Source organism: Triticum aestivum, chromosome 5A (genome assembly GCF_018294505.1).
Source record: "Triticum aestivum cultivar Chinese Spring chromosome 5A, IWGSC CS RefSeq v2.1, whole genome shotgun sequence".
Classification (NCBI taxonomy): Eukaryota; Viridiplantae; Streptophyta; class Magnoliopsida; order Poales; family Poaceae; genus Triticum; species Triticum aestivum.
This window is the reverse complement of record NC_057806.1, coordinates 553,152,234-553,169,972: the sequence shown is the minus strand read 5'-3', so window position 1 is coordinate 553,169,972 and position 17,739 is coordinate 553,152,234. Positions and strand designations below refer to the sequence as shown.

At 47.9% G+C, this 17,739-nt stretch overlaps 2 protein-coding genes across 2 annotated transcripts; one reads left to right on the top strand and one right to left on the bottom strand.

Moving 5' to 3' along the window:
• On the bottom strand, positions 1 to 3,007 carry LOC123104720 (serine/threonine-protein kinase WNK4). The gene is made up of 4 exons (XM_044526591.1): positions 2,890 to 3,007; positions 753 to 1,752; positions 591 to 674; positions 1 to 445 (listed from the first exon to the last, which is right to left on the bottom strand). The coding sequence occupies exons 2-4, from the start codon at positions 1,714 to 1,716 to the stop codon at positions 315 to 317; spliced, it is 1,179 nt and encodes a 392-aa protein (XP_044382526.1). The 5' UTR covers positions 1,717 to 1,752; positions 2,890 to 3,007; the 3' UTR covers positions 1 to 314.
• A 7,277-nt stretch (positions 3,008 to 10,284) lies between these two features.
• Positions 10,285 to 12,103, top strand: LOC123107644 (probable flavin-containing monooxygenase 1). Its single transcript, XM_044529604.1, has one exon. The coding sequence runs from the start codon at positions 10,341 to 10,343 to the stop codon at positions 11,961 to 11,963; it is 1,623 nt and encodes a 540-aa protein (XP_044385539.1). The 5' UTR covers positions 10,285 to 10,340; the 3' UTR covers positions 11,964 to 12,103.
• Positions 12,104 to 17,739: the final 5,636 nt, after the last annotated feature.

Here is a 17,739-nt window from a genome sequence, read left to right as displayed (position 1 = left end):
TCAGTGCAACCCGTTGAATATGCTGGTCAGAGATTAGGGGAGTCTGTGAACCACATGCCCCATGTTCACAGCAGTTATCTACCTATGGGGTTCATGGTTACATTTAGATCCATCAAAGTTCGGGCAAGGTGCACCGCTATTATGCGCTTTCGGCACCATGAGAGGGTTGTCTGTTCAGCTACCATTAAGTCTTTGGACATACGCAGGCAAAAACATGCTGACCATGATGCAGCGTTGGGGTGGCAAGAGTTCGTCATGAGAAAGCTTCAGGTCAGGACACTCGTCATGCAGTGACATCTGATTTTCAGCTCTTCTCAGCGGCGGGCTGGGAATGGCTGGAACGGCAGACGCATACCAAAAGTTGGCTGAGTTGGTAGTGACGGATGTTCGGCAGGTGGAAGCTTGCCGAGCACATTCAGAGCTTTCATCTTCTGCAGCTCCTTCCCTGAAGCAAATAAGGGTGTAAGTGCGGTCAAACACTCGAGCTATTGTAAACAGATTTACGATGAATCAATGTGCGAAAATACAAATACCAACAAAGCAATGTTAAGAAGCAAGATCAAAGCTGCAAAAATCAGATTGAGGAGTACCTTCTTCGATTAAGAGATTGACTGCTCGTTTCTCGAGCTCAATGGCATGCTTGCTCCGGCCAACAGATGACAAAGACTGGAGCACTACAGTTCAGACAAAACACACATGTTTTAGATAGCAGTTGTGGTAAATTTGTTGTCAGCTAAGAATAATGAACTTACTGCGGATGTATTCTTCCTGTCCTGATTGCTCATTATTTCTCAGGAATGCCTGCAGCCGAAGAAACCTCGCTTTCCAATCTTGATCCCCCGATCTTTGCGAATCGGTCGGATTACATGTCGTAGCGGTAGCCACAGCATCACGAGGTGCTGTACTAGTAGCCACAACATTACAAAGGGATGTATTGGCAGCCGTAAAGTTCTGAGGCATGGCAGTAGACACAACACTGCGGTGCGGCGGACTAGCAGTCACAACAACACTAGGATGGACAGTGGCCTTCCCTGGAGATTGTTTCGCAAGAGAAAGGTGAGCTGGCAAAGTTGGAGGGTGCAATGCAGGGGCAGTAGCAGCAACCACTCCTGGAGACTGTTTCGCGAGAGAAAGGTGAGCCGGCAAACTTGCAGGGTGCAAAGCAGGGGCAGTAGCAGCAGCTGCAGCAGCAGGAGGCGCAGAAACAGGAGCTGATGGAGTATGAGACGCACTGGTGGTAGCAGCAGCTGCAGCAGGAGACGCGAAAACAGGAGCTGATGGAGTATGAGACACATTGGTGGTAGCAGCAGCTGCAGCAGGAGACGCGGAAACAGGAGCTGATTGGGCATGAGTTGCACTGTTCTGAAGCTTCAAACTTTGCTCCTGCGGTCCACCAGTAGCAGGTTTCTTTGAGCTCACAGAATTGGCACTCTCTGCACCAGCAGAAGCGCCTCCTTTGCTTTGGTCTGTTTCAAGCTTCCTGCGCACATACACGAGATGGCCATTTGCCCCGGGATTTCCTGGTGCGTGCTGGTTGGTCAGGCTCAGGGGGGCATTAGGTTGCGGCCTCTTGATACCAACAGTCCCAGCAACTTTGTCTTTAGGAAATGTAGAAGCTCTGGCTTGCTGATTAACATCATTCTTGGATTGCTTAGGTGACTCCCTCAGTGCTGCCTTTTTCTCTGATATTGAGTGTGGGTGGTCACCAGCAGCCATGGTGCCTCTGCAGAACTGCAGCCAACCAACTTGGATCTGGATTCAAAATCTACACATCATCAGTGATGAAATTTGCAAAGTAGGTACTACGAATATCAACAGAGAACAAGTTACTCCATCAACAAGTACCAACTTGGTAGGTCCATCAACACAACTGAAATTCCGAAAATTCTGTTTCCAGTCACAATCTAGTACTCATTGTACGATCACACGACCTTTACTAATGCTGTTATCCACAAAATGCTAGAGTGCAGAGCTTGGGTGGGAAATCATCGAGCAGTACAATACAACAAAAAGTTCAGCTTCTCTCTACTACCTATCTGGGATTAGTTATTTTAGATAGTACCCAGCAACTGGCGAAAGGAAATGGTTTATGCAGATTTAGCTCAATTCATACTCTCTAAAAGAAAGAACTGTTCGTCCACACATATATACTGAAAAAGACGGCCACGGCTAAGCTAACTACTCCCTCCGTCCTATAATGTAAGACCATTTTGCAAGCTACGGAGGGAGTACAAGATGTGTTGTCCACTCCGCAATCAAGTCAATTCTATACATTTGTTATCTGTCAGGATTAAGGGCACCAGAATGTAATTAAGCAAATGCAATCAGCTCATGTAAGAGCATCCAATCGAATCGAATCCAACCCACCACTACCTGTGTAAAAAACGCCAGCTTTACATGCCCTCCCTGACCCGAAGATGAAGAGCATCAGGGCCGGCTAACCCCGTCGACGGCATTCCAGCAAGAACCACACCGCGGGGCGGTGACGAGCACATATATACATTGAGAAAGACTCGCTTTCTCTAAGAAAACAAACAGGGCACGACTAGGTTAATTAATTACAGGATGTGTTATCCACTCTGCAGTCAGGTCAATTCTATTCTAGGCATTATGAATCAGGATTCTATACTGACAGTACCAGAATGTGGCAAAATGCAACCAACTCGTGTAATAGCGCGCACCCAACCCAATCCAATCAAATCCACTATCTGTGTCGAGAAATGCCGATGCTATATTTGTCCCGAACATGAAGGAAATCATCCCGGGGAGAGACTAAGAACCGCCGCCGCCGGCGCTCAAGCAAGAACCCCGCCGCGGGCCGGCCGGCGACGAGCGCATCGGAGGATTGCGGAGGGGAGGGGAGGAGATGGGGTTGGACGCGTTACTCACCTGGCGGCCAGCGCGCCGGCGTCGGGGAGAGGCGGGTGGGTCCGGGGGGAGCTACGCTAGCTAGGGTTTATCGGCGGGGCAGGGCGGGGCGGGGGAGGGGGAGAGTAGCTGGCGCTTGCTGGAGAGAGTGGAGAGTGGAGCTGTGGGGGAAGGGAGCGGAGGTATTGCCAGTGGGAGTGTGGCACGCCGGCCGTGCGGACGGCATGGGCCTCCGGGACCTGCAAACAAGCCCGTTTGTGGCAAACACACACGGTTATGGTTTCATTGCAGAGAAACGAATTAAATCGCTAGCTCAAACTTATAAGAAGGACCCCTGAAAAAACTTATAAAAAAAATCACTGGTCAAGAGGTACTCCCTCCGTCCGGAAATACTTGTCATCAAAATGAATAAAAGGGGATGTATCTAGATGTATTTTATCTAGATACATCTCCTTTTATTCGTCCGGAAATACTTATCATCAAAATGAGCTTCGTGTTCAAACATGTGATAGAAGGAGAGATGACCGCATAGATTTCTTCTTTTTTTCTCTCATTTTTCCCTTTCGCTGGCTGGATGCATTGGACCGTGAGGAGCACGCCCGCATCGCCCATGTGTGCTTCGTGCGGGAGCACATCTTTTTTTTTCTTTTTTTTCTTTTTCTCGTTTCGATGTGCTCCACCCGCACGGAGCACACCTATGCCGCCAGCTAGAACATGCTCACTTTCTTTGTAATGGTTGTGATCTACCGCACGGGGCACGACTGTGTTGTCGATGGAAGCACACCTCTTTTTTCCTTTTATATGGTTGACTTCTGCTCCAGCGCAAGGAGTACACTTGTGCTTCCTGTGGGAGCATAGGTGTATTTCATGCGGAGCATGACTCCCTTATCTTCTTTTCTGGTCTGCAGGTGGAGCACACATGCACTCTCCGTGAGAGCGTGGCAAGTGTGCTTTTGTGTAGGAGCACACATGTGTTGCCCATAGGAACACAAGGAGCATGGGTGCGCTATCGAGGGGGCACACATGTGTTGTCCTCGAGATCATGCTGAGCAGTACACGAGGAAACATTGTATTGGGCCGACCCATAGGAGAAACTTCATGACATGGAAAAAGTTCATGCATTTGAAAAAGGGAGAAAAACATAGAAAACAAATGCAGAAAAAAGAAAATCATACAAAATAGGCCGAAAAACCAGAAACAATTAAAAAATAGACTAGAAGCTTCCCAAAACCGATTGGAAGCTTCAAAGAAACATTACGTGAGTGCGTAGATGGGGCCGGACCACTAAATCTATCAAAGGAGACAGGGGTATGAGGGAAAATATCTGGTACTCCCACCCTTAGGGTACTCCCGATGCTCGAAAACTCGGTAGCACATTTTAAAATGTTCGAAAAATTCTGAAAAAAAATCTAACACATTGGCACAACATCAGTGTATGTTGTTAAAAAATATGAAATCAAAATTCAAAACATTGCTTGAGATACAAAAATGACAAATTCGATAGTAAATAGTACACAACATAAGTTGGGCTTTAGATTAGGCCCATTATCACATTGATGTACATTTTGTCATTTTTGTATCTTGGGCAATGTTTTGATTTTTTTAACAACATACATTGATGTTGTGCCAATGTATTGATATTTTTTGAATTTTTCAAACATTTTAAAATATGCTACCGAGTTTAGAGCACTGGGAGCACCCTAGGGGTGGGAGTACCAGATATTTTCCCAGGGGTATGAGTTGCTTAGGGTTTTGCCTTTAACGGGGGCTACGTAGGATCTGGGTTCGCAATCTGATAGGAAACAAAATCGCTAATTAAGGAGTACTCGTTTCAAATATCACTCACATCTTCCCAGGTTGCGACAAGGAGCACACTGCATGTGCGTCGCTTGTCGTAACCTAGGCATTTTCCCTTTTTCATAGACCCGTTTATCCAAAATGTTTTTTTCCATTTCCGAGAGACACGGACGTGCCTCTCGGGGAAGAAAAATCGCGTCTCTCATGGAAGCAAACCGTGCCTCTCACTAAAGAAAAGAAAAATAGAAAACACGTTTTTTTCGTTTCCAACAGGCATGTCCGTGCCTCTCGCGCAAGAAAAAAAATGAAAACACGTTTTTTATTTTTTTTCCGAGAGGCACGGCCATGCCTCTCTCGAAAGCAAAACCGTGCCTCTCATGAAAGAAAAACCATGCCTCTCATGAAAGCAAAAAAATATGTTTTTTCGCGTCATTCTTTCCATTTTTTTGTTTTCATAAAGCTAAGAAAGTCCAATGAAAAACCGGAAAGCCAAAAAAGCCCGGAAAGAACCATCTAAAAAGCCAAAAAACGCGTGCCAAATAAAATCTAAAAAAGATGCACAGAGTGTGACACGTGGTGACAGCTGACAGCGTGCCAAATGACATGCTCTCAGCTCACCCAGTGATCATTGGGAGACTCCCAAAGAAACGCTCCTTAACTAATTGCTCCCAGAGAAGAGAGCAGTACACCCACTCGCCTTAGGCCCATTTTGTCCCAATCGTTAAATGAAATGATTCTGTCAAGCACGAGTTCCGAAGGAAAAGTGAATGGGCTGTCAGCCTCCTATTGGCACGGCCTTTTACCACTTACGCCTTCTAAAAAGTGTTAATAAAAATCATTTCAACCCGTCAAAAATAAAATAAAAAATTATTTCAACTTTTCCGAAAAATATCTTTGTTAGTTCCCTACAAACAAAAAATAAATCCAATAAATATGACACACCACACTTTTTTGCATGTCAAATAAAAATGCTTTATCTATTTTTTTATGTTTCTGTTTATACTATTTGCAAAAGTGTTCATTTATCCTAAATAAAAAATGTTCACAATAGTTAAGAAAAACATTTCCGTACAAATCAAAAAATTATTTTATGTCTAAAACTCCATTAAAAATGTAATGACTACAAAAAGAAATGCTCGAGTACGTTAGAAAAAATGTTCAGTAATTTTATAAGGAAAGTGATTACAAATAATAATAAAGAAAACCAAGACCACCTAGCAAGGACTGCGACCATATATACCCAGTATGATTTTTGGCCGCCGTGTTTGCTAATGCCTTGTACACTCAATCGAGAGTGTCTGCTTGTTCAGTGAGCTCCATGTACTGGACCTAGCAACGAAAACATTGAAAACTGCTCGTAGATCGTCGATTATTGGTTGAGCCTGTCTATTCTGCATTGGAGAACACGATGAGACCTAGTTTGGTGCTAGTGGCTTAAGAGAGTAGAAAAACAAAATATTTTGGGGATTATCCCGTCTATCCCCAAACCCCTGAAAAAACCCTACATACTGTTTGGTGGGCCAGTTTCCGAGCGAATGAGCCCCGACCTCGATTATCTCCTGTGAACCATACCTCTCGTGTATTATTCTAGGGCACCTCCAATGCTTGACTCTTAAATTGCTCGCAAATGTTCGAACCCACGCATTCGAACATTTTTTGCCATTCAATGCGGTGTTGCAAACGTCCACAGAGACATCCACACGTCTGAATTAACCGGCCACAAACTGGAGGGAGTTTTACGGGAGTTCGGACCTCTGCCACGTAGGACTCTCACACCCCCGTCCCACTAAAATCTCCACTCTCGGACCATGTTTTTTGTTCCACTACATCAATCTACCTGATGCCCTGTAAGGGTATCCAACGCCGACCCTCAAACCGCCCACATAAGTGCGGAGTGCGGGACCCGGACGTGTTGTGCCATCCAACAACGCGAGATTGTATTGGTCCGCCGAACGGTTCAGACGCACTTTCTCCCACAAACCGGATACAAACCGGGGATGTGGCTTTGCGGGGGTTAAACCAAAATCACACAAAATAAGGGAGTATCTTGCTCTGATACCAATTGAAAGCGTAGATTTACACCCGGGGGGGTGTTGAATGGGAGATTTTTAAAAATTCGTCAAACTCTGATGAGTTTGACGAAGATCAGAGTGAAGAAATAGAAACGAGGACGAGACTAATTCATCACAAAAACTTAGAGCATGCATACAATATACATACAAGTGAAGAACATGTAATCCTACAAGCATTCAAACATGAGAAAGATGAACTGGAAAAATGAAGAACAACATAATGAAATTCCAGAAAGTTGATCACAGATTCTTCAACAATGGAATAACTTAAAGTAAAGGGTGAGGAATTTGAAATCAGGTAGGCTCGGTGAAGACACAACAATTTTGTAGATCAGTTCGAGTTGTTGTATCAACTATACGTCTGGTTGAGGCGACTGAGATGAGCGCTGAAGAAACTAAGTCTTCACCATATTCCTCTTGAGCTAAGGTCACAACAGACCTCGACCAAGGTAAGTCTTCAAGGTAGACTTCCAAAACTTTCACATACTTGTTCACCGGCACGCCACAATTACTCTTGGGTGCTCAGAACATGACGTCTAAACATCTAGAAGAATGATAGTCTTCAAAGGTAACAGGCGTCCGATCACACAGATCAAACTTTTCAGTGATGCTCATTCACTTTGGCTATGGTTGAGTTTTTCCTCACTTGGGTTTCTAACAAAGTCGTCAGAGGAAGGGTTGCTCTCAAATGACAAGTGTCAAGTTCTCTCCAGAGTAGTCAACCAACAAGTGGTTGTAGGGGGCGGCTCTTTATAGCCACGGGGCAACCAACCATGAATTTTCATAAATGCCCATTAAGACATGACCTTTGTCAGGATAAGAATCCACTCGACAGTCTGGCACGTGGCGCAGCAACAGTCAGAAAAATCGAACTCTCAAATTCTCCGAGGCACTTAATTTCCTCACGGTAGGCAGATCGCACTGATGAACTCCTAACTCCTCAGTCTGACCAAATTAATCAGCAACCAGAAGAACCGTGTCTCTGTCACTAGCAAATTCGTTAGCACTGCCAGAGATTTCCAAAGGCTTCATTCGAAGCGGTAGGATATAAATAGTTTTGAGCATGGAAAATACGATATATGTATCACCTAGACCCCTTTTAACAGTGCGGTTTTTCCTATAACTCAAATAAGAAGAAAGAGACAGCGAAAATAAAAGTCTTCACGCTTCCAATTCTTCACTTCAATTTCTTCAAAGGCCGCACCAAATTATTCACTTGAAGAAATACATTTTTTAGGGGTCGTCTTTCTTCGGTTAAACAAAATCTTGAGGGACTATATCTCCTGTGTACACTCACAAACATATTAGTTCCTTAACCCATTTGTATTCAACACTCCAAAACCACTTAGGGGGCACTAGATGCACTTACACTTGGTCCGCGTTGTGCCCTTCTTGCTTGGTGCCTGTGTGGCGTCAGTCCGAGGGTAGCTCTCCGGGCGTTATTGTGTCGTCATACAAATCTGCGCCAATGACCATGGACATGGTGGCGTTCGAGCGTGCTCGGCGGTGGCCGTCGGTAGTCACTAGGTTCCCCCTGGCCCACTAGGACCGGCTGGGGACACATGCGTGGGAGCCTCCTATTGTGGAGGTGCCGACCCAAACCCGGTGGCTGACGCCGGGCTAGGAGTGAAAGGTGGTCCCTTTCACTCTTACTACTATGGTCGGGTGGTCATGAAGTGGATGGTCGGCGGTGCCCAGGGAAATTGAGTCGGGGCGGCAGCCCCAGACGACAGGCTTCACGATTGGTTTCCGGCAGGCTTCGTTGTGGCGGTGGTGGCTCCATCTATTGGTCGTGTGGGTGACTAGGGGTGTAGTGGCGGGAGGCTCAGGCCTGCTCTAGCAGTGCCCAAATCCGGGGTGGACAAGTTGGCCTTCGTTGAGGTGGTGGCCGAGACTCCTCTTGATGATGCGGGCGAGTGTTCGAGTGAATGCTTCGTGCCTCTGGCGCCGCCGACGGCGACGCCCTTGGGTGTAGCTTGTTTCTTGAAGACGGCGTTGTGGATCTCGTCCTGGTTCGAGGGCTCATCGTGAAAACTTTTGTCTATTCTCAGACTCGGCAGCGACGATACTTCGTGCCGTCACCCTCTTGGGGGCATTGTCATAGAGCTCAGGGGGTCTCTGTTCGGACCTCGGAGAGGTGTTAGGCTTGCTCTAGGATCATGTTCTATCTTTTGATTTGCTTTGTAATGGGCCTTCACGCCATATTATATCATTCTGTCGTGTACTTTGATTCGTTGCTTTATTTATAATGAGAAATATTTGGTCATCCTACAATTTTCACGCACCACCTGATTGTCAAATGCTAGCTTCCCCACTGGCTCTAGGAGATTGCTCGAGAGCATACAAAGATTTACGGAAACACTAACGCCCACACGTGTGGGCGTTACCCAACTCGCCCACACATCTGGATTGTCGTTCGATGTCTTTTGCACGAATCCTGACACGAAAAGGTGGATTTCATGTGCCACGCAGGACGGGACTGTTGTGTGGGCGTTGGAGAGTTTGCCCACACGCCTGCACCATGCTGTTTGCCAGTTGCGCTGTGTGGGTGAACTAGTTTCTGCCCACACAGCCAGCACCTAGGTCATGCGCGTGTGGGCGAACTACTTTTCGTCCACACGACACTCCTACGTTGTGGATGGCAACTGCAGTTACGCGAACGTGGCAACAGGTAAATACACATGGCAACTGTGATTCTTTGCTAGACGGCAACTGCAGTTGCGCGTATGTGGCAACCAGATAAACACACATGGCAACTGTGATTAACAATACATGGCAACTATGATTGGACCACACGTGGCAACTAGGTAAACACCCATAGCAACTACTGTTTGACCATATGTGGCAAGTAGTTAATCACACACGACAACTACGGTTTAATTACACGCGGCAACTACACATAAATTAGACATGGCAACCATAGTTAATCAAACAGATAGAGTTGCCATGCTTTTACAACTACACTTACCATCCTGAATAACTACATCTGCCAACCAGGATGACAACTAAATCGTCATCCTGCAGGGTACCTAACGTAGTTGCGCTAGGACGTGTGGGCATTTTTTGCTTCGTGCCACACGCGCATGGTGGAGATGAATAGTACTTGTTAGGCATGTGGCATGAAGTAGCCGCGCCCACACGTGTGGGCAATTCTAATGTCCGCCTACACACATTTCGTGTGGGCTGCCTCCTGCTCACACCACATACGGTGTGTGGGCGCATATTGAATATACCACACGTGTGATAGTTATCGGCGTCCAAGATTTATCAAGCTTCCGAACATGATGCGGTAACTTGGATGAACAAACCCTAGGGGCGGTTGATACATGTACGCATCCTTCCAGATTGCCATCTAAAAACGCATTTTATTCTTGCTGTTAGTCTGCTATATCCACGAGCTCACTGACGTCAGACCAGCAAGCAGCCCAGATTGAACGGCAGTGACCTCCTCCAAATTCATCCGATTATAAAATGCTGCACGTGAAGCAGGCCACCCGACACAAATAATATTACCAGCGCGGCCACCCCGCCCAAAAAACTAATATATCAGCAGCTGTGTCAGTGTGTCGATCCAAGAAACAGCTAAGCCGCCTAGCGTCGACGATGGAGCACAGGGCGAAGCGGGTGGCGATCGTCGGCGCCGGCACGAGCGGGCTGGCGGCGTGCAAGCTCCTGCTGGCGCGCGGGTTCCGGCCGGTGGTGTTCGAGGCCGGGGAGTCCGTGGGCGGGCTGTGGACGCGCACGCTCGCCTCCACCAGGCTCCAGTCGCCCACCGCCGCCTACCGCTACTCGGACTTCCCCTGGCCGGACTCCGCGGGCGCGTTCCCCCGCCACGACCAGGTCGTCGACTACCTCGCCGCCTACGCGCGCCGCTTCGGCGTCGACGGCTGCGTCAGATTCCGGAGCCGGGTCGTCGCCGCGGAGTACGTCGGTGCGGAGCCGGAGGGCGCGGCGGACGGGTGGGAGAGGTGGAACGGCAACGGCGAGGCCTTCGGCAACGGCTCGGGCGCGTGGCGCCTCACCGTGGGCCACCGCGGCGCCGGCGAGCAGGAGCCGGAGACGCAGGAGGTGCACGAGTTCGACTTCCTGATACTCTGCATCGGCAGCTTCAGCGGCGTGCCCAACATCCCGGCGGCGTTCCCAGGCCCGGAGGCGTTCCGCGGGCGGGTGCTCCACTCCATGGAGCTCTCCGACATGGCCGACGCGGACGCCGCCGCGCTGGTCAAGGGGAAGCGCGTCGCCGTCGTGGGGTCCGGCAAGTCGGCCTTCGAGATCGCCGCCGACTGCGCAGAGGCCAACGGTGCGGCGACGCCGTGCACGATGGTGTGCCGGAACCCTCAGTGGCTGCTGCACCGCGCGGAAGTGTGGGGCGGGGTCAGCATCGGGTACCTCTACATGAACCGCTTCGCCGAGCTCATGGTCCCCCGTCCCGGCGCCGGCGCCGCCTCCCGCCTCCTCGCCGCGCTGCTGGCGCCGCTCGCGTGGGCGATATCGGCGGCGACGGGGGCGTACTACCGGAGGGCGATCCCGATGCGGGAGCACGGCATGGAGCCCGGGCACGGGTTCGCGCGGTGCGTGTCGTCGTGCCTCATCTCCATGCTCCCCGACGGGTTCTACTACAAGGTGAAGGAAGGCAGCGTCGTCTTCGCGAGGTCCAGGTCCTTCGGCTTCTGCCACGACGGCCTGGTGCTCGACGGCGCCGGCGCCGAGAAGCGCGTCGTGCCGGCCGACGTGGTGGTCCTGGCCACGGGCTTCCGCGGCGACGAGAAGCTGAAAAACATGTTCGCGTCGCCACGGGTGAAGGACATCATCGCCGGATCGTCGAACTCGGACACGGCCGTGCCGCTGTACCGGGAGTCCGTGCACCCGCGGATCCCGCAGATGGCGGTGGTGGGGCACGCGGAGGGGCTGAACAACATGTACGCGAGCGAGATGACGGCCAAGTGGGTGGCGCGGCTGCTGGACGGCGCGTTCCGGCTGCCGGGCGTGCGGCGGATGGAGGAGAGCTGCGCGGAGTGGGGCCGGTACTACGCGCGGAGGAGCGGCGGCGGCGGTGAGGGGCAGCGCCCGTGGAGGCCGTGCCTCGGCGCCGTCAACGTGTGGTACAACGACGAGCTGTGCCGCGACATGGGGTGCGACCCGAGGAGGAAGAGGGTGAAGGGGCAGGGGCTCCTCGCCGAGTGGTTCCAGCCGTACGGCGCCGTCGATTACGCCGACATCCAGTGACTACGCCGATTTCGTTGGAATGCCACGAAAGACAAGCGGGCCAAAAGGATGGGTATTAGACAATTCGATCAATGTAATTCTTTTTTTTGAGGGATCGATCAATGTAATTCAAACCGTTTGTTATGGAAGTTATTATAACATTTGATCTTCTTAATTATATTTTTTCTTGTGATTTATAACTAGTGTTACATTGGTCAAACTACTATTGATATAGGCACCCCTAAAAAAACTATTGATATAGGCCTTTTAAACCAAAAAAAGTTAGTATTGTTATCAATAACATTTGTCAAAAAAAAAAACCCCTCAAATCTATTAAGCTAGCTAGCATTACGAACAACTAGTCCTGGCCATGGGCAGCTGGGCCTGGACGGCTCGACCCGACCTTGCCCACAGGCCAGCCTTGGACCTAAATTTTGAGCTCGATGGTCGGGCCCGTTGTATTCGCTTTTAAGGAAGAGCCCTAGCGGGTTGTTAGGTGATGGGCCGGGCTCAGGCCCGATTTTTAGGCCCGACAGCCGTGTCGGGCCAGGCTCAGGCCTGGGTTTTTTGCACCGGGCTTTGGTAGGTCCGGCGGGCTTTTAGCGTGATGGGCCGGGCTTGGGTCCGATTTTTAGGCCCGACGGCCGGGCCGGGCTCGGACTTGGGTTTTTTGCATCGGGCTTTGGTAGGCCCAGCCCGACTGATGACTAGGTATACGAACAACCATGGAAAATAAAAATAAGTTATATTGAAGTCCCTGGGTCAACCGTCTTCATCTCTCTGTCATTCTAGTCGGTGATGTTGTTGTTGATCATGGATAAGACATAAGAAGTCATCAAGGTCGTAGTCTTACCAAACCAACGCCCTTAAGAAGACGATTAATTAGCATAAAACAACTACTTCCGAGGCATTTATTCTAAAAAAACTACACACACCATTACCAACACCTAACAAGAAGCTACCATTTTTGGGGTAATCTGTCTCAAATCGCTACCACATAATGTTAGTTGCTGGTTCAGTCGTAAATCATGGCGATTATGACAAGGTGGCCCACCTGCCATTAGCAATCAAAATCTAGGTCCACGTGTCAATATTTATATAAAAAATCTTCGGTTTTTTTGACCAACTACGCCCATGTGGTGCAGTAGCCTAAGAGGCAAGGAGGACGCCAACCAACCTGCCATGTCTTCCCAATGTCGTCAGACTGGGGAAGGCGCTACAGCAGGACCCCCCTCCCTCATGCATTGCTGTGTTCACCGAGGCGTCGACCTGTTCGGATCCTGCGCACCCCACACCGATCTAGCCACTGCGCCTTCGTCCCCCCCCCCCCCCCCCCCCCCCCCCCCCAGACACAACCACAACCTCTAGTCGATCGCTACGGTCGGTCTGCTGACCTTGACCTGCTTCACGCGACCTGCCATGGTCGCGCCATGGGGAGCGGCCTTAGGTAGCGAGCCATCGGGGAGTGACCCGAGATCACGCGAGAGCACGCCTTCATCGCCAACATGTCCAACGGCCACCACATGAGGCATAACCATGTCAACTCAAACCCTCGGCCTAGACTTCACCTCTTCACCGGCGCATGCTGATGGTGTCTTGGATCAGAAGGTACTCACCACGCCGTCTCCCCAGGTGGCCCGGGCTGAGGACCCCCATGGCGGTTCACTAGTAGGCCATCTCCATGATGGCCCATGGCACAAAGAACGAATATTCTTGAATACTTGGCGCATACTCCAGGACTTAGAAATCATCTACAACACGATTATCATATGCGTAGCCGACTTATTTGTAAGTCTAGATCCTTTGATATCTATATAAACTAAGAGGTAGGGCTCGTAGATGACAATAGACAATCTCGTGGTAAATCACTTGTACTTTATACACCATCTCAAATCAATACAAACACAAAAGCATGACACATAATATTATCTATTCGAGAGAGTCCGAACCTGTGTAAAACCTCATGTCATTATTACCATCATCTCTAGACTACCAGCTCAGGATGGCCCACCCGAGATCCACCGAAATCGACTTCGTCACACGCGAGACAGGATACCTCCTCGATTGCGAATCGCTCAGCTACCTCCCCTTCGGTCGCCGGTCATCATAGCTGAAATCCGTCGCCTTCATACACAATCAAGCCCGTACGACCACACCAGACTCCCCACGGTGAACCCCTCTACATCTCCACCTATTTTTGCAGTCAATTACGTTCCTTATTTTTCCGGTTATTCCTAGAAGTGTAGGTCACAAGTTTTTATTTTGAGAACACCCAATCAATTTCTTATGATACAATTTTTTACGATACAATTTTGTTTTGAAATTGTGACCAATTTCCCAAATCATGATTTTTTTTGAAATTTTTAGACATTTTTTATGAAAACGTGATCATCTTTTTTACGTTTTTTTGTTTTCCTTTTTTCTTCTCCGTTTTTCCATTCTTTTTCCTTTCTTCTCAGATTTGTTTCATTCCTTTTCATTTTCTTTTTTTCTCCATTTTTTGTTTTATTTCCTTTTTTATTCTCCATTTTTTTGTTTTTCTTTTGTGTTTTCTTATGTTCCTTTTCATTTTCATTCTACATTTTCGTACATGTCAAAAACATTTTTGGTAACAAGTGATCAACAATTTTTGGATACACGTTCAACGTTGTCCCAACGCTATTTCAACATTTTTCAAATTATTGTTCATCATTTTAATAGTTATTCAACATTTTTGAAATATTTGTTCCATATTTTTAATACTTATTTAGCATTTCCAAATACTTGTTAAACATTTTTTGTATACTCGTTCAACATTTTTTAAATACTTGTTCAACATTTTTGATACTTACTCAACATTTTGAAATACTTGTTCAACATTTCCCTAATTCTTGTTCAACATTTTTAAATACTTGTTCAACATTTTTAATACCTATTCAACATTTTCTCAAATACTTGTTCAATATTTTCAATACTTATAGAATATTTTCAAATACTTGTTGAACATTTTTCAAATTCTTGCTTCAATATTTTAAATACTCGTTCAACATTTTTTAATACCAATTCAATATTTTTCAAATACTTCTTCAAAATTTTAATACTTATTCAACATTTGTCAAATATTTGTTCAACATTTTTGAAATTCTTGTTCAACATTTTGTAATACTTATTCAATTTTGTTTTCAAATGCTTGTTCAATATTTTAGTACGTATTCAATTTTTGCAAATACTCGTTCATCATTTTTCTATTTTTTCAATATTTTAAATACTTGTTCAACATTTTTCATATACTCATTCAACATTTTTTAACACCTATTCAATATTTTTCAAATACTTATTGAACATTTTTAATACTTATTTAACACTTTTCATACTTATTAAACATTTTTCAAATACCTATTCAACATTTTTCAGATACCTATTCAACAGTTTTTAAATTCTTGCTCAACATTTTTTAATACTTATTCAACATTATTGAAAATGTGTTTTTGAAGAGTGTTTTTGTAATATTTATATTTAGAATATTTTAAAGTAAAAATAAAAGTAAAAAGAGAAAAAGAGAAAACATGAAAACAAAGCAAAACCGAGAAACAGGCTGGTGTTGCCCGCGCGGGTGGGCTGGCCCAGACACTTGCGCTCTTTAGCGAGTCGGACGCCCCAAGGGACCACTAGTTAACGAGCGCTCCTTCGGGAGCCTCGGAACGATCAGCGCCACTTGGCGCGCTCTCAGCCATTTGCCACGTGTCACGGTCTAGGCGCTCCTCCGGATTTTATTTTTCTTATTTTTCTGCACGCGTTTTCAGCTATTTAAACGGGGTTTTTTTCCGTTTTTTCGACGTTTTGATTTTCCACCGGTCTTCCTTAGCTTTTCGACCAATTTTTTTAAATATTTTTTTACGCGAAAAATGCATTTTCTTTTTTTTTTTCATCAACGAGAGTCACGGTTTTGCTTTTGCGAGAGGTACAGTTTTGCTTGCGCGAGAGTTGTCGTGGTTCTAAGTCTGACAGTAATGTAGGAGGGTAGGTATGGAGAGGCAAGATCTTAGCTATGGAGTAGTTGTAAGCACACGAGGTTTACGAGTTCAGGCCTTTCTCGGAGGAAGTAATAGCCCTACGTCTCGGAGCCCGGAGACGGTCGACTGGATTATGTGTGTATGAATTACAGGGGTGCGAACCTTTTACACTGAGGGGGGGGGTGGCTTATATAGAGTTCGCCAGACCCCTCCGGCCCTCAGTTATGTAGGGTTTCAAATACATTAAGGTCGGGCGTTACTGATAACGCCCCTAATAAAGTGCTATGATGACCATAAAAGCTACTTAATGACTGACCGTTAGCGTGCGGAGTGACTTTAGGTCCCCTGGCCGTCGAGTGGTTGGATCTTGGTCGAGTGATTGCTTCTTGGTCGAGTGTCTTCGAGTCTGTCGAGTGGAACACCTCCAAGTCGATTGAAAGGTGATTTATTCTAGAGATGTCCTTGGGTAGGGCAGTTAGGACAGGTCCATGACCCTACCCTAGGTACATAGCTTCATCATTAGCCCCCGAATGGATCGAGGTTTGAGTGGGGAAGGAGTTGAGAACTTCTCCGACTCATTTTTCATGTCATGAGCATATCTTGTTTCGGATCAATGAACCTGAGTGATGACAACAACTTCCTTTTCAGTCGCCTTGATCCATTCTTAGTTTTTTGTCGAGTGAGTTTCTTTACTTGAAAAGCTCCGAGTGACGGTGTGGAGGAGATCTTCCGTCTGACAAGTTGTTCTGCTGCCTGCAGATTTCGCGGGATTCGAATTTTGGGAAGCGCGCGGGACGGGGGAGGCCGCAATAATCGGATGGGATAGGGCGGAGCCGCCTCGATCTCCGCGCCACCTTTTTGCCACGTATCGCGCGCGCGATTGTTACAGGATTTGATAGGATCGTCCGGGCCTACCAGTCAACCACTCGAAAGTGACCTCATATAAGGCGTCGGACCGGGGTTTCTTGAACAGTGCGTTCTCATTTCCTCTTCTCCTCTTCAGGCTTCTTCATCGCGCTCGCTCTCGCCCCAGTGTCGCCGCTCCGTACGCGTCTCGCCTGCGACGATGGGGAAGGAGAAGACGGTGGCTCTGGAGCGGGCGAAGAAGGCAACGACAAAGGCGAAGGGGAAGGCGACCAGTCGGAGTGGATCTTTCTCACGAGCCGGCCTGCCGAAGGGCTGGATCCAGGGCGACTGGATCCGCTCGGCGATCCGCCAAGAACACCTCGACGACCTAGCCGACGGAGGACTGATCCCCCATGGATCAGCGCGGCTTCCGGGAAAGGAATCCGAGCCGCAACCTCGGGAGGGTGAGCACGTTCTCCTTGCCACCCACGTCGACCGTGGATTTTCCTTGCCCCTCACCCTTTCTTTCGGGGATTTCTGAATTTCTTTGGGGCACAACTCCACCACTTCACTCCCAACACAATCATGTATCTCGCTGCTTTCGTGTCTTTGTGTGAGAATTTCTTGGGTTGTCGGCCTCACTGGGGTCTTTTCAAGCACATTTTCACCTGTCGTTCTCAGACGGTGAAAAAGGCCTATCCGAGTGACGAGAGAACACAGGTGATTCAGATGTGTGGGGGTCTTGGTGTTTAGATGAGAGGGAAAAGTTCCTTTCCGGCCATGATTCTTCCCGACTCGGTCCGCGGATGGCAGTCGACCTAGTTTTACTGCAAAGACCAGCCGACGCCAGGGCAGTCGACTGGCCTCCCTCCTTTTACCATGGACCGAGTGAGGAAACCCTCCTCTCTGAAGGTGCTCCCGGAGGAGAAGGCGCAAGTTAGGGTGCTGGTCGAACGAGT

Bases quoted from the DNA above. Each gene is read 5' to 3' on its own strand.
- LOC123104720 (XM_044526591.1), bottom strand. From the start codon at position 1,716: ATGGCTGCTGGTGACCACCCACACTCAATATCAGAGAAAAAGGCAGCA. The intron at 675-752 runs GTAAGTTCATTA...TCTGAACTGTAG, and splicing joins ACAGGAAGAATACATCCGCA to TGCTCCAGTCTTTGTCATCT. The intron at 446-590 runs GTACTCCTCAAT...TATTTGCTTCAG, and splicing joins CAATCTCTTAATCGAAGAAG to GGAAGGAGCTGCAGAAGATG.
- LOC123107644 (XM_044529604.1), top strand. From the start codon at position 10,341: ATGGAGCACAGGGCGAAGCGGGTGGCGATCGTCGGCGCCGGCACGAGC.